General features: G+C 41.8%; 1 protein-coding gene across 1 annotated transcript in view; it reads right to left on the bottom strand.

The window, feature by feature from the left end:
• NUDCD1 (NudC domain containing 1) overlaps window positions 1-14,650 on the bottom strand; it is a 174,007-nt gene that overhangs the window by 109,637 nt on the left and 49,720 nt on the right. The window contains exons 3-4 of the mRNA XM_063451135.1: window positions 11,835-12,020; window positions 10,577-10,760 (exon numbers count right to left, since the gene is read on the bottom strand). Of these exons, the coding sequence (XP_063307205.1) occupies window positions 10,577-10,760; window positions 11,835-12,020 (370 nt within the window). The remainder of the gene's footprint in view (window positions 1-10,576; window positions 10,761-11,834; window positions 12,021-14,650) is intronic.

The following is a 14,650-nucleotide window of genomic DNA, read 5'->3' as shown; positions in this document are numbered from 1 at the left end:
GGCCCCCGGGCAAAATAAATCAAGGGCCCCCTTACAGGCCCCACCCATACTCCGCAGCAAGCGCCACCCATGTCCCGCCTCCATGCACCGCCTCCAGCCACACCCTACACAATCTTTAGACACAAGGAACAAAAGTGCAATAATCCCTTCAAGGCCCCAGTAGAGACTACAATTGAGGGCTAATGGGCCATGGAGGGGCGTCTTTCTAGCAGAGGCTATCTCAGTGTCCTTTAGAGAGTGTGTTAGAAAGAATCCCCTCCAGGCCCTATTAGAGACTACAATGGAGTCTAACAGGCTTGGAAGGGGGTCTTTCTAACAGAGGCCATCTCAGTGTCCCTGCTGGAAACAGTCGCCTCCAGGCCCCAGTAGAGACTACAATTGAGGGCTAATGGGCCATGGAGGGGGGGAGCATTCTAGCAGAGGCTATCTCAGTGTCCTTTAGAGAGTGTGTTAGAAAGAATTTCCTCCAGGTCCCATTAGAGACTACAATGGAGTCTAATGGGGCCTGGAGGGGGGTCTCTCCAACACTCTGGTTCCTATTCACAATATAGCAACACAACATAGCTGATACCTAGGCCACGTTGGCTCCTCTTACCTTAATTACTGTTGCTGGCTGGCAGTCTGTGGGCTTGCTGGAAGGCTGTGGGCTTACTGACTGCGGCTGGCAGGCTGTGGGCTTGCTGGCTACTGCCGGCAGGCTGTGGGCTTGCTGGCTGCGGCTGGCAGGCTGTGGGCTTGCTGGAAGGCTGTGGGCTTACTGGCTGCGGCTGGCAGGCTGTGGGCTTGCTGGCAGGCTGTGGGCTTACTGGCTACTGCCGGCAGGCTGTGGGCTTGCTGGCTGCGGGCTTGCTGGCTGCGGCTGGCAGGCTGTGGCTTGCTGGCTGGCAGGCTGTGGCTTGCTGGCTGGCAGGCTGTGGCTTGCTGGCTGCGGTTGGCAGGCTGTGGGGTTGCTGGCTTTAAGCCTAACTGGTGGCCTGTAGACTGGCTGGCTGTCTACTGGCCAGCCTGTGGGCTGGCTGGCCTGTGGGTTGGCTGGCTTGCTGGCTACTGGGGCACTCGTAGATTATTTAAAGAAATAATCCATGCACAATAACCACTACTACTCTGTGTAGTCGTTATGGTGCCAGGAGGGCCGGGCCCCCCTCCCAGAGTAAGTAGTCAAACCGTTTAAGAACAGTTTGACAACTTACCTGGGGTCTGCTGGGATATGAGGCTGTAGTAGGGTATAGGAGCAGTGGTGCAATGTGTAAGGGGTGCAGTCTGTGTGAAAGGTTCAGTGTGTGTGAGGGGGTGTAGTGTGTGAATGTGTAGGGTGTGTGGGGCAATGTGTGTACGAGGGGGCTGTGTATGTGTGTGGCAATGTTAGTATGGGGGGCTGTGTGTGTATGGGTGGGCAGTGTATGTGTGTCTGTGAGGCAGTGTGTGTAAATGTGTATGGTGTGTGTGGGGGCAGTGTGTGTGTATGGTGTGTGGGGGCAGTGTGTGTGTATGGGGGGCAGTGTGTGAATGTGTATGGTGTGGGGGCAGTGTGTTTATGGGGCTAAAGTTCACTCTCACCACTGCGACCACCAGGAATACCTGGTGGTCACAGTGTTGAGAGTGAACTCTAGCCCGTAGCTCCAGGGCTAGAGTTTACTCTTGCAAGAGCCGTAACGTTGCCGTGGTAACCGCGGCAACGATCTGTGCTCGCGCAAGAAGGACCCAGAGGAGCTGCAGGCTGAGCTCCCGGGTCCTCTCTTCCACCCTCCCCTGCCGGCTGCCCGCACGGTGCCTGCGGACAGGGGAGGGGGCAATTGCCCTCCTCTTACTCCCCCCTCCCACTCTTCTTACCCCCCCTCCCCCTCTTCTTACCCCCTTCTTACTCCCACTCTCTTCTTACCCCTATTCTTACTCTCCCCTCTTCTTACTCCCCCCTCCCCCTCTCCTTACTCCCCCTTCTTACTCTCCCCATATTCTTACTCCCCCTCCCCCTCTTCTTACTCCCACCTCTTCTTACTCCCCCCTCTTCTTACCCCCTCCCCCTCTTCTTACTCCCCCTTCCTCTTTTTACTCCCCCCTCCCCTCTTCTTACCCCCTTTACTCCCCCCCCTCTCTTCTTAATCTCCCCTCTTCTTACCCCCTCCCCCCTCTTCTTACTCTCCCCTCCCCCTCTTCTTACTCCCCCCTTCCTCTTTTACTCCCCCATCCCCCTCTTCTTACTCCCCCCTCCCTTCTTACCCCCTCTCTCTCTTCTTACCCCCTCCCTCTTCTTACCCCCTCTCTTCTTACCCCCTCCCCCTCTCTTCTTACCCCCCTCCCTCTCTCTTCTTACCCCCCTCCCTCTCTCTTCTTACCCCCCTCCCTCTCTCTTCTTACCCCCCTCCCTCTCTCTTTTTACCCCCCCTACTCCCCTCTCTCTTTTAACCCCCCTCCCTCCCTCTCTCTTTTAACCCCCCTCCCTCTCTCTTTTTACCCCCCTCCCTCTCTCTTTTTACCCCCCTCCCTCTCTCTTTTTACCTCCTCTCTCTTTTAACCCCCCCTCCCTCTCTTAAACCCCCCTCCCTCTTTTAAACCCCCCTCCCTCTTTTAAACCCCCCTCCCTCTTTTAAACCCCCCTCCCTCTTTTAAACCCCCCTCCCTCTTTTAAACCCCCCTCCCTCTCTCTTTTAACCCCCCTCCCTCTCTCTTTTAACCCATCTCTTTTAACAACCCCCCCCCTCTCTTTTAACCCCCCTCCCTCTCTCTTTTTACCCCCCTCCCTCTCTCTTTTAACCCCCCCCCCTCCCTCCCCTCCCCTCCCTCCCTCTCTCTTTTTACCCCCTCCCCGTAGCGTGGCCGAGAGGCTCTGCGTCCGCGGTGCCGACCGGATTAATAGGAAGGTGCACACACACTGAGTGTGCACCTTCCTGTCAGTCCGGCCGGGTACAGGAAACAGAAACTCCTGTTCCGCGCGGAACAGGAGTTTCTGTTTCCTGTACCCGGCCGGACTGACAGGAAGGTGCACACTCAGTGTGTGTGCACCTTCCTATAACTCCGGCCGGCACCGCGGACGCAGAGCAGCTCGGCCACGCTACGGGGAGGGGAGGTGAGAAGCTGCAGCCGCCTGAGCGCTCTTAAGAGAGCGCTCAGGCGGCTGCAGCATTTAAAGGGGCGGCCGGGCCCCCTGATAGCGGGCCCCCCTCCCGGCCGGGCCCTCGGACCATGTCCGAAGTGCCCGACCGGTCAGTCCGCCCGTGTTAATAAACAATCCTGACACCCTCTTATTCAGGCGAACAGAACCTCCCCATAACAATCCTGTATGTTCACACCCAAGCTCTATGCTATGAATAGAATTTCAAAAAACTAATGGAGATGTGAGCATTTGTGGTAACCGGTAACTTTTCAGCTTTGATAGGTTAGAACAGGGGTAGTCAACCTTTTAATACCCACCGTCCACTTTTGTATCTTTGTTGATGGCAACATTTCTTTACCGCCCACCAGTGTCACAGTAACTAATTTCCTAGCGCAAGTGCAATTTTTTTTTATTTTTTTTATTAGAAAGGAGGTTTTTTTTTCAAAATATGTACTTAAATGTATCTATTTTCTTTTCTATGTGTGTCTGTGAGGCGCAGTGTGTGTAAAGGGCGCAGTGTGTGTAAAGGGCGCATAGGATCTATGATGTGTGTAGGTGGGGGAGATGTGAAAATCTATCTTAATGTCAACCCCTTCTTCATTCTTACCTTTTACCAGGGAGGCGGGACATAATGCTAGTGGTAGCATGTTCACTCTAGCCTGCAGCTCCTCTGGCTGCAGGCTCACTCTCCTGTCCTCCTGTGAGCTCAGCACTTTATCCAGCCAGCCTGCTGGTAGGAGGAACCCAGAGCCTCCCAGGCTCTTCCCTCCCTCTGCTGGAACTAGGTGCCAGCCGGCCGGTGAGGGAGATCTTTGATCTCCTCACCAGCCCGAGAGGGCTTACAGCAAGGCTGACTTTTCATGGGCAGGCAGGGGAGATGAAAGTATCTCCCCTGCCGGTCTTGGTCCATGGCCATCAAGGCTCACTGGGTGTTTTTCTGCAGAACCCCCACCACCCACCTGAAGTCTCAAATCGCCCACTAGTGGGCAGTAGGGGTTGACTACCCCATGGTTAGAACTTTGAACCTTTTTATAATTAATTTTAAATATATGCAAATAAATAAATGGCATTTATAGCCAAGTGTTACATCATCCTCAATTAGCTAAGCCCAGTCAGGGCCAGCCTTGGGGTTGGGCAAGCTGCACAGGGCGCCATGCAAGATAGGGGCGCCATGCAGCCGACATATATATATATATATATATATATATATATATATATATATATATATATATAAGAGAGAGAGAGAGAATGTGTGTGTGTGTGTATATTGGAGAGAGAGAGAGAGAGAGAGAGAGAGAGAGAGAGAGAGAGAGAGTGTGTGTGTCAGACTGTCTGCCAGTAACGGTTTGTGATAAGTCTGCAACGGTGTGTGACTGCCTGCCTGTAACTGTGTGTGTGTGTGTGTATTTGTTTGCCTGTAACTGTGTGTGTGTGTGTATTTGTATTTGTTTGCCTGTAACTGTGTGTGTGACAGTCAGTCTCTACCTGTGTGTGTGTTTGATACCTGGGGATGGTGGTGTGAGCAGGGATTTAACCCTGCTCACACCGCAATCTTATAATATGCATTTAAATGTCTATTTATAGAGCTTCCAGTGCCACACAGAAAAACAACTTACTGTGGGAATTTGTCTGAGGCTGTCTGAAGAATATTATATGCCAGACAAACTACTGGAAACCCACTTAAATAACACGGGGACACACGTTTTGTTACACACATAGGTGTGAAGTGGTTATTTTGAGAATCATAACTAGTACAGTCCGCTCTAGAGATTATTATGCCAGGAGTACCCTAGTGCTGATCTCTGGACTCTCAGGGAACAAACTATTTTACAACAGATTGCCTCTTACCTGGACCAAACCAGCTGCAGAATCTACTCTCACACTGGCTAAACCAGCACCTGGAACTCTCATTCTGGGCTGGCTAATGAATACTATTGGAAATGGAGTTACAACTTTTACAGCAAGTGCATACAACACTTCACATACATGGTCAAAAACCCTGAAGTGGTCATGGTGCTTGCAGAAACCCTTTAATTTAGAGGCAAGAAACAATTGTGTCGCACTATTTGACCTACAAACTTTACAGAACAAAAGCCTTTCTGAATATGTTCAGTTATTTTATGCTTTGGATTTCCAGAGAGATGAGATTAAATTTCATTAGCAATGAATTAACGCATGAGAATGGTTTTTTATTAAATCAAATCAAATTATTCTTCATTAAAACACAAAGAGGGGGTCAATGTATTCTTTAAAAAAAATGGTCTGAAGAAATAAAAGAGGGGCAGTCACCAAGGAAACCAGCAGGCACATTCCATTGGAGACTACTCCCTTTGAAAATGTACCGCAATTTTTAGAACAGAACAGTTTGATCAATCTTCCAGAACATTCTTTCCATTTTACGCTGAAGGCCGGCACAGGAAGGCTTTAATTTCCATCATACATTAAAACAGATTCGAATTCTATAAAATATGTATGACCTGGCATTGCTCTTATAGGGGTTCACCAACTATGCTTTGTAGTTTTATTTCTCAATGGAAAGTGACAGCTTCATATATATTCAGCTTTTCTCCTAACTCGCCTGATATTCTCATAGTTCTGCTCAGACAGATAAGTGAGACAAGCCTGCAGAACCAACACTTCCCCCCCCCCCCCTTTCTAAACCGGTTGCTATAGCAATAAAGGTCGATGTGAGAATCTGCCCATTTATGTTAAAATTACTATAAACTGTCTCCAAGACAGACCAAAGTTTTAAAGCGCAATTATTTTCAGAAGCTTATTTATTTTAGAAAGCTGCCAGATTGTGTATTTGTTATTGGTAAAGTGTCTGACTCCAGAAACAAGTTAGGTTCTTTTTAAAATGATTATTATTATTTATATATCGCCAACAAATTCTGTAGCGCTGTACAATTCGTGGACTGACAGACACGTAATTGTAACCAGACGAGTTGGACGCACAGGAACAGAGAGGTTGAGGGGGAGTGGTATATAAAGGTAAGGGTAGGAGTAGGTAAGTAGATTGGTAGAATAGTATTCCCTGAAGACTTACCGTAGTGTGTTTTTAATCACAGTTGCAGGAGAGGAATCAATTGGGAACTATTTGCAGTTCAAATGATACGCTTAATTGATTTGAAACGCTTTAATTGATAAAATGACAATAAATTACTTGAAGGCATACTTTTGTATGTGTTAAAATTTCTTAAATTACATTAGGGTGGGGATGATCACCAATATTGAATGCAAATACATAATGTATGTACATCATGTAACTGGCATTAGAGATGAGTCTTCTATCCATATGAAAGCAAAAAGTTAAATAAAACAAAACCCAACAATGTGTAGTATTGCATTGTAGGTTATGAAGGGGTTAAAAACCTTCTATAATTTTTTTTTTTATTTTAGCAATTAACCCCTTCAGTACACATCACGGACATTTTCCATAATTTTGGCCTTTTACTTCTGTCCTTAAGGGGGTTGAATGTAAAAAAATATAAAAATGCACTACCAACAACAGAATACGGTAAATGCAAATTTCAATAATTTCCCTAATTGCATTATTCTGTGTTTAATTCATAAAGCTTTTAATAATTAGTCTCAAGAAGAATGTACAACTGCTTAATTTATTAAAACCGGTTCAATGTTTGCGTTCTTCTGAAATCTTGTTCATCGGAAAGGAGCAGTCTTTTTGGTCTAAAAATGTAGGTGAATTTTTTCATGTTTTGCTCCCAAATAAATGTGAATAAATAACTGAACACAGTTTGTAGTTCTTCACCTTGAAGAAACACTAACATACCATCTATATATTATATGTTAGATATATAAAAATTGATCTTCCCTCCACTCATTCTCGGGTGCCCTACCAGAGTCCTGGGAGTTTGAGGGTTCTGAGCAGTATCCTAGAACTGCACTCTCTTCTGGACAGCGATCTCAGATATCCCACGTGGAATCTGTTTAAACTACTCCTCCAACTTGGGAGTCATAACCCCGAGGGATCCCATCACAACTAGGACTAGTAATGCTTTCACTTTTCACATCCTTATTGTTATGCCATCTTGCGGCAGGGATTCAGGTTGGTGATCCTCTGCAGATATGGATCTGGGTATGAGAATATCTTCCCTTCTCGTGGCACATAGTTGAGGTCTTCTGTAGACAGCTGAGTGAGGAAGCTCCAGAAATAGTGAAATGCGTTTCAGCCACCAGGACTTTTTGTTTTATAAGTGTAAATGTTGTCTATTTAAAAATGTATTTTAATATTTCTTGTATAATAAATATAATAGCACTTTAACAAGTCCACTGAAGCCTCAGGAATCTTCACTGGGGGAAGTGCCATCCCCTCTATATTGGCACAAAACCTGTTGCCCTCAGAGCCAGGACTTTAAGGCTCTGGAAAAGGTGAGCTCAATACCTACTTTTATAATTTTATGGTATTTTATTGATTATAACACACATTGGATGTTTCTACCCTTTCAATTTTTTTGGGAGGGAATATCAATGAGGAATAGTGGAGGGATGCTGCCCTAAAAAGCATACAAGCCCCGTTTACTGAGCCAATTCTATAGGCTCTTTGAAATGTGAGTGACCCATTCGGCCATATAATTGAATTGTCACAGTGTATTACAATCTACACCATATTGAATTTCTTTGTATTTTTTTAATATATATTTGACATGCATGGTCCGATCAAGATCTCAAGGAGGATGTTACCCCAGAAAATTTCATAGCGCTCCACTTAAGTTAAAGGTTTTCATATACCATTTGCTGTTTTTTTTTTTTTTATAATTGTGTTTGGAGGAAAGAGTATTCCACACTAGTGTACAGAGTTGCTAAACACGGTTTTCACTATAAGCACTTTTTTGTAACACACTTTTTCTCCCAAAAGGAGATTTTGTTTTTGGTCTTCTGTAGTCCATCTAATTCCTGTTGTGACACTAGCTTTCTCTTGATGATGTTCAAATGTTGGGTAACCAGCTGATTTGCTGTTAGGGAAGATGACGATCTCTTATTCATCCATAGTTTCCACATACATTTCATGTAGCCTCTCTCATTGGGTCTGCTGTTGTAGTAGTATTCAATCAGGTGTAGGTTCTCGCTTCATGTCCAGGAATGGTTTGTTTCAGTAGGCCACTTGTCGTCAGATTGCCCTGGTTCCCTAGCATCTGACACCGTTGAAATCTGCAAAGCTCTCTGGGAGTTGCAGTTTTGGCTTTGCCAGCAAGCTGGCAAATAATCATGTAATAACCTAAGTAAATATTAATTACTGGGTATAGTGGACCTTCCTATGCAGTAAATGCTTTCTCCCATAGTGTTCACTTTTAAAGTAGTACCAACGATAGCGCTTTGTAATGATATTTTGTTTAGAACTATCAGGTTTCTGCTTGCAAATTCGACATGGATTATTTTTGCTAGCCTGGATCAGAGACATTCAATAAAAAGTCCAGTTTGCTTGGGCAGTGCTTACTTCACGGTACATAAACTCTTCTGAATTTATTGAAAATACTGCAACTTCAAAAGTAGGTATTTTTTTATCTTTTATTATTTTGGGTTTGCGGTTTCTTTTTTATATTTTAAGTGCAAAATCTAAACAATACATTAAGAGCAGGTCAGTTCTAGCCTCTTGAAAGCTTTTAGCGTTTGTTTGTAGACAAGTAAATGTTAAAGCAGCTCGATTGCCACTCCACAACCTTCATTGGCTCCGGTGCAACAATTTTTTTTACAGCACTTTAACTTGCTGAAGTGCTTTGTGTGTGAAGTGTGTTTACTTATTGCCCAGTACACCAAGGGATCTGTGTTGACTCTTGCGATCGCACAACAGTCAAAACAGAGGATCCATGACATGACGCTCCTGGTGATGCGACCCTTTAAAAAGGAGGGGACTACAGGTTAATAGCCAATGATTAAGTTGACAAATGGAGCTTGAAGAAAAAGAAAAGGCACCACAGCGCGAAAGGATTTTGGACATTCTAATCATTAATAAAAAAAAGAAAAAGGTTGCACTTCATTTTCAGCCTGAAAGAACCCACACATATTTTAGAATCACAGATTTGCTCACGAGCACCATCTGCTGATGGAATAGGTAAAAACATAAATTAATATTCCGTTTGAAATACGGATGTGATTATCATACGTGCATAGGATAAAACATTCAGTAGCAACATAGACTTTTTACAATGTTTTTCTAAATAATAAAGTTCTAGTATTAACCCTTCTCCACTTATTATGCTCCATAAAACCAGCTGTAATGGACTGTCATTATTCAGGTTTCATCTATCCAAATATTTTATTCTTTTAAGAAAATGTATTTTTACTAGACTTCACACAGTGAAACAAAAACACAAGTATGTATAGCGTAGACATAGGTTTCTATATAGATACCATACCTACATGCCCATGCACATCTATGAATAGTGCCATTAATATATACTAAGCAATCACAAAGGCTGCACACAATCTATTATTGACCGTCTTCTAAGGACATCTAGGTGCTGCGGAAAATTGGGTAAGAGTCAGTGTGCATTGAGAAACACCTAAAATTATGTAGCACAGAAACCCAGCAGAAGTCAAAGCTAAAGGACCACTCTAGTGCCAGGAAAACAAACTCGTTTTCCTGGTACTATAGGGTCATTAGGTCTCCCCCCACCTCGTGGCCCTCCTACCCTCCTACCGACTGTTTGTATTTTATTGTTGGTATTTATCACATGTTATATATCTGCAGGAAACCAGCTAGATAAACTCATTACAATGAATTATGACTGCGTGTCATTTAACCACCATTAATAATCAGTTTTATGGTGTGAATAGTTTTTTCTTTCATCGAAGGAATACAGCCAGCCTAAAACACACAACCACATGCAAAACTACAGACAAAACATTCCTGTCCATTTCATATAACACTTTCTAAAGAGATAAAGTCTTCCAACAGAGTGGCATTGGGAAGTTTGTGATTGGACAGCCACAGAAAGTCTTTGCGGGGTTAAAAGGAAAGCATTTGCGAAGGCTTAGAACAGCAGGGTCCTCTTCAACCTATTGTTCCTGTAAGTTTATTTGTACGGTAATTGTCCTATTTATAGTTAAATCCCCTCTCATAATATTGCAATGCGCTACGGAATCTGTTGGCGCTATATAAATGGTAATAATAATAATAATAATAGATCTTCAGTATTTTCCAGCTGTTTTCAGATATACCCCCAATGGAAAAATACATAATTAAATGCATGCATGTTTTAACTGGGGTGTATCTGCTAAATAGTGGATTTTTATATTTTTTTAGCTTAAAGGGAAATAGCTTTTAGCATATAATGAAGTCATATTGGTGATTCAGAGCTTTTTCTAAAAAACACTATCTATCCTGGCATTGTATATGTATAGCCAAATGTACTTTGAGTCCACTAAGAAAGGAGCAAAACAACATTATTTTTATTCTATATGTTATGGTTCAAATTCAAGAGACTGAATCAAAGAACAAAAAGGGTGGTTATGAGACCTAATTACCTTCACTTTTGTTCTGTGCTATTGTAACCCATTTCATAGACACATGGAAACCGCTCCCCTCAACATCCACCGCATCTTTTTCAACGGAGAGCAAAAGGACATCAACAACATGAGTTTCAGCCTGAATTGATGAAACGCTGTGAACCACAACAAAGGCGTCTCCAAGCTCTTGATTAAAAATAATCTAAAATATAAATAAGTAAAAAAAAAATATATATATAAAAAAACAAAAAAACATAAAAAAGGTAGCACAAGGGTGTCAGCAATAAAAACACCACTTAAGGGAATAAATTGAACTACAATTAAATCTGAACTGTGTGTTCCAAACTAAAAAGAATAATTAAAAAAAAAAAAAAAAAACACATGCAAAGCAGAACATTTACAAAAGTCAGTGAAACAACAATTTAAAATTCTGCGTAATTACTATAGAAAATAAAATGCAAAGGCACTGGATGAAAAGAGCTCTCTAAGCTAAAAAAAAAAAAAAAAAAAAGAAATGGCTATTAAATATGCTAGGACAGTGGTCTCCAATTTTGGTGATTTAGCCTTAATGGACCTTATTTTTATGTTGTACTAAACTCATTCAGTGCTGGTGTAAGGTCCTCCGGGATTAGTTTGCGATGATCACAAATAAGTAGCATTGGTCCTTTAAGGGCCATTCTAAATTAAGTTATAGTGTCAGGAGGTCCCGCATGTCGTCTTGCTTTAAGGGGTTAAACCATTTAACGCAAAAGAGCACATGTCCACCCTGCTTAGGATCCTCCTGCGAAAGAGAAATCCATCAATCAGGAATCCTCAGAATATTTGCGGCTTCTAATTCACAAAACCAACGCAAAATTGGTTGCTAGTGATAGGCTGAGAGTGTCAGCTGACCTGTCTGAAGCCTCGGTCCATCAGCAAAGTAGCTGCGTAGAACAGAGGGTGCCCTCTTTCCAAGGTTGGGGTTAAACTATCTGTGAACTTTTCTGTCCCTTAAGATGGTGCTCGACCTCCTTGCCCCATAATAACTTCATTGAGATCAAGTTGCTAAGGTGCTTGGAGTGTCCATTCAAAAGTCCAAATAAACTGAATGTGGAGAGATTCCTTAATGACTCTTTAAGAAGTAATTAACAGAGTTAAAAAAAAAAAAAAAAAAAACTGCTAGCCCACACTGCTATTTCATTAAAAAGCATAATGTTTTATAGTAAGCAGACTAATGAATACTTTTAGCCTTATCTAGTTACCTCTAGATATATTTCCACAAACCAGTAATACTCACTTCCCATTTTTCAGACTTTGAGTCCCCAGACTTTCCAACTCGAATGATATACAGCGTCCCTGTACCATCAGAAAGGGCAACATATGTAGAAGATGCGAAATACAGAGATGAACACAATCGATTCTCATAGGCACCCAAATCACTCGGAAATCTGAACACTTCTGTAGGTTTTCCCAAGGCAGTGTCCTTAATATTGTTAAAAATATATATAAAAAAAATATTAATATTAAGGTTTGCAATCTGTAACTATTTTAACTATAAATAACATAAAATAATCCCAACTAAAAAAAAAAAAACACAACAGAGGCATTATAAATTCTGAAACACACATACAACACAACATTTCTCAATAAATGAAAGTATTCATGTGTATATATTCTCGTTGATCTTGTTCCTTAATATTTTGTAGAATATTTTTTAGAATGCCGTTTTGTTTCAGTAGTTAAAAAAAAAAAAAAAAAAGACTGCTCTAGTGAAGTCATCAAGACAGATAGATTACTTTTGTCCAGTCATGGATACAGTAATTACATGCAGCATCTTGCATCCACAGTGCAACCGCTAGACCTCAAATACATTAAATTAATGAATCTATTTGTCCGAAGCCCCTAATGGGTACAAACTCTAAAGAGTGTCCAAGACAAGACAATATTAGAATACTTTTATGTACCGTCACATTCATTTCTCCCAACATGTCTCTGGAGCTGCGGCTTAATAACTCTAGGAACTCCGAAGTATGGGGCACTTACATTAAATCTTCCTACATATCAACAACAACTGCATTTAACATCAGGTACAATGCATCTCCATGGACACTTATGCTCTATAAGTAGTATAGTAGACAGACAGAATGTTAATATCAGCTACTAAGTATCTTAATGGACACTTGTGCTCTATCTATTAAGTATATACAGATAAACGATAAGCACCCTCTATCACTTTTGCGGCCAAAGTAAAAAAGGTTATTATGTGTAATTTTAAGCTCTTTGATAGCACAACTCATTTTTATGGTCTCCGGTAAGCTTTCCGATCATAAAACATTAATGGAAAGGAGAATATTATGGTTATAAATTAATGATACACTGCTTTACAGAGCAGATCACTGTATAATGATTACATAACATATGTTGACATACTTCCAAGTTCCTTAAATCTTACCCATAGGCTCACACTGGCAGTGCCCGTCACTGTAGGCAGATTCTAACCTTTTCTGTCAGTCTTTCATCTTTTAAAATTTAATCTGACAGTTTCAGGACATGTAAATCTAGACTTATGCAATGTTATAGAAGACAAAAAAACACAACACAAAATGTGACCTTTTTGTTATTTTTATGAAATGTCTCAGGCATTTTTAGCAAGATCTTTGAATTTCAATTTTACATGTATTCAACTCCTTAATAGAGAAGGTTCTAAACGGTCAGCTCATATAAATTATAAGTGTTTCAGATTTGGTGGGAGAGCCCCAATCTAGGACCTCTGAAAGCAAGACAATCAGCAGAATATGCAGTATTCTATACCTGCGCAGGTTCCTCATTAATTATCAAACTTCCAAATTCGTGTAAACTAAAGTTGGTAGGATTGATCAAAATCTGGCTTATGAATAGAATTTCAAACGCAATCCGGGCCTATGATGTCCAGTATTGGCACCATGAACATATGGAGCAGAAATTGGATATAATGAACCATGGACATATTTTGTCATAGTCAAACTAAAAAAACCTCAGTTACAGAGGAAAAGTGCTCAAAAATGCATACATAATTTAATAGCAGCTCTACACACTTGTGTGGTATACACTCTTTAGCACACCACAATGAACATATATTTTCCAATGATACAAGATACACTTGTGCATATACAGAAGGTTATGACAATACAGAAAAACAAAATAGAAACAAACTTAGTGCAGATGGTAGAGTATAGGCAATATATCCGTTGTAAGATTGGGCCATTCACATGCAATGGAGCCTATAGTACTGGCTCTGCATATTGGCTTTTATGCTCTTTGGGCAATATCACACCACTCACTCACGGCTAAATTTTCCCTCCAGTAGAAGTAAAAAAGGGAAACAAATACTATGTGTGCTATATCCAATGTAAAATCTAAAATGCACAATTATAAATAAGGTATTTTCACCTAAAATAAGGTAAATTCCCCTTTTTTAGAGCCCAAGATTCCTGGCTATAGGGTATACAGGTATAGTGCCACTATAGAAGGGGTGGCACTTCCCCAATGAAGATTCCTTAGGCTTCAGTGGACTTGTTAAAGTGCTATTATATTTATTATACAAGAAATATTAAAATAAATTTTTAAATAGAACTCTTAAAAATACTTTTATATTTATTAACAAAAAAATATATTAAAACGGTAACCTAAAACATAAAATACTGTCCACATATGTATGAAAGAAGTCCTGTAGCAGCCAAAACACATTTCATTCTTTTCTGAGCTAATTCAGTCAATCAATCCCAAAGAATCTTCCATTTTTAAATGTCTTATGGACCTTGTGGCTCATCGGGTGTTAGATTAACCAATCATGTTGATTTTGGGCTTCCCGCTCTTTAATGGGGCATTACTTACCTCCAACGAGCCAGGCGGACCACCTCCTGACGCGTGGTCTGGCCGAACTACGCAGCCGTGCGTCAAGACGTCTATAAATAGATGTGGATGTGACGTCACGCCCACTCTTAAAGTGACCACATCATCATTGCGATCCTAATCTGTTTTGGATCGCAGTGATGACGTGGACCTATCTGAAATTGTTGTAGCCCCCATGCATTGCCCTATCATGGTTTCTGTTAGATCCTTGTTTAGTGCTCC

This window comes from Pelobates fuscus, chromosome 4 (genome assembly GCF_036172605.1).
Source record: "Pelobates fuscus isolate aPelFus1 chromosome 4, aPelFus1.pri, whole genome shotgun sequence".
NCBI lineage: Eukaryota > Metazoa > Chordata > Amphibia > Anura > Pelobatidae > Pelobates > Pelobates fuscus.
This window is presented reverse-complemented; position numbering and strand designations above follow the sequence as displayed.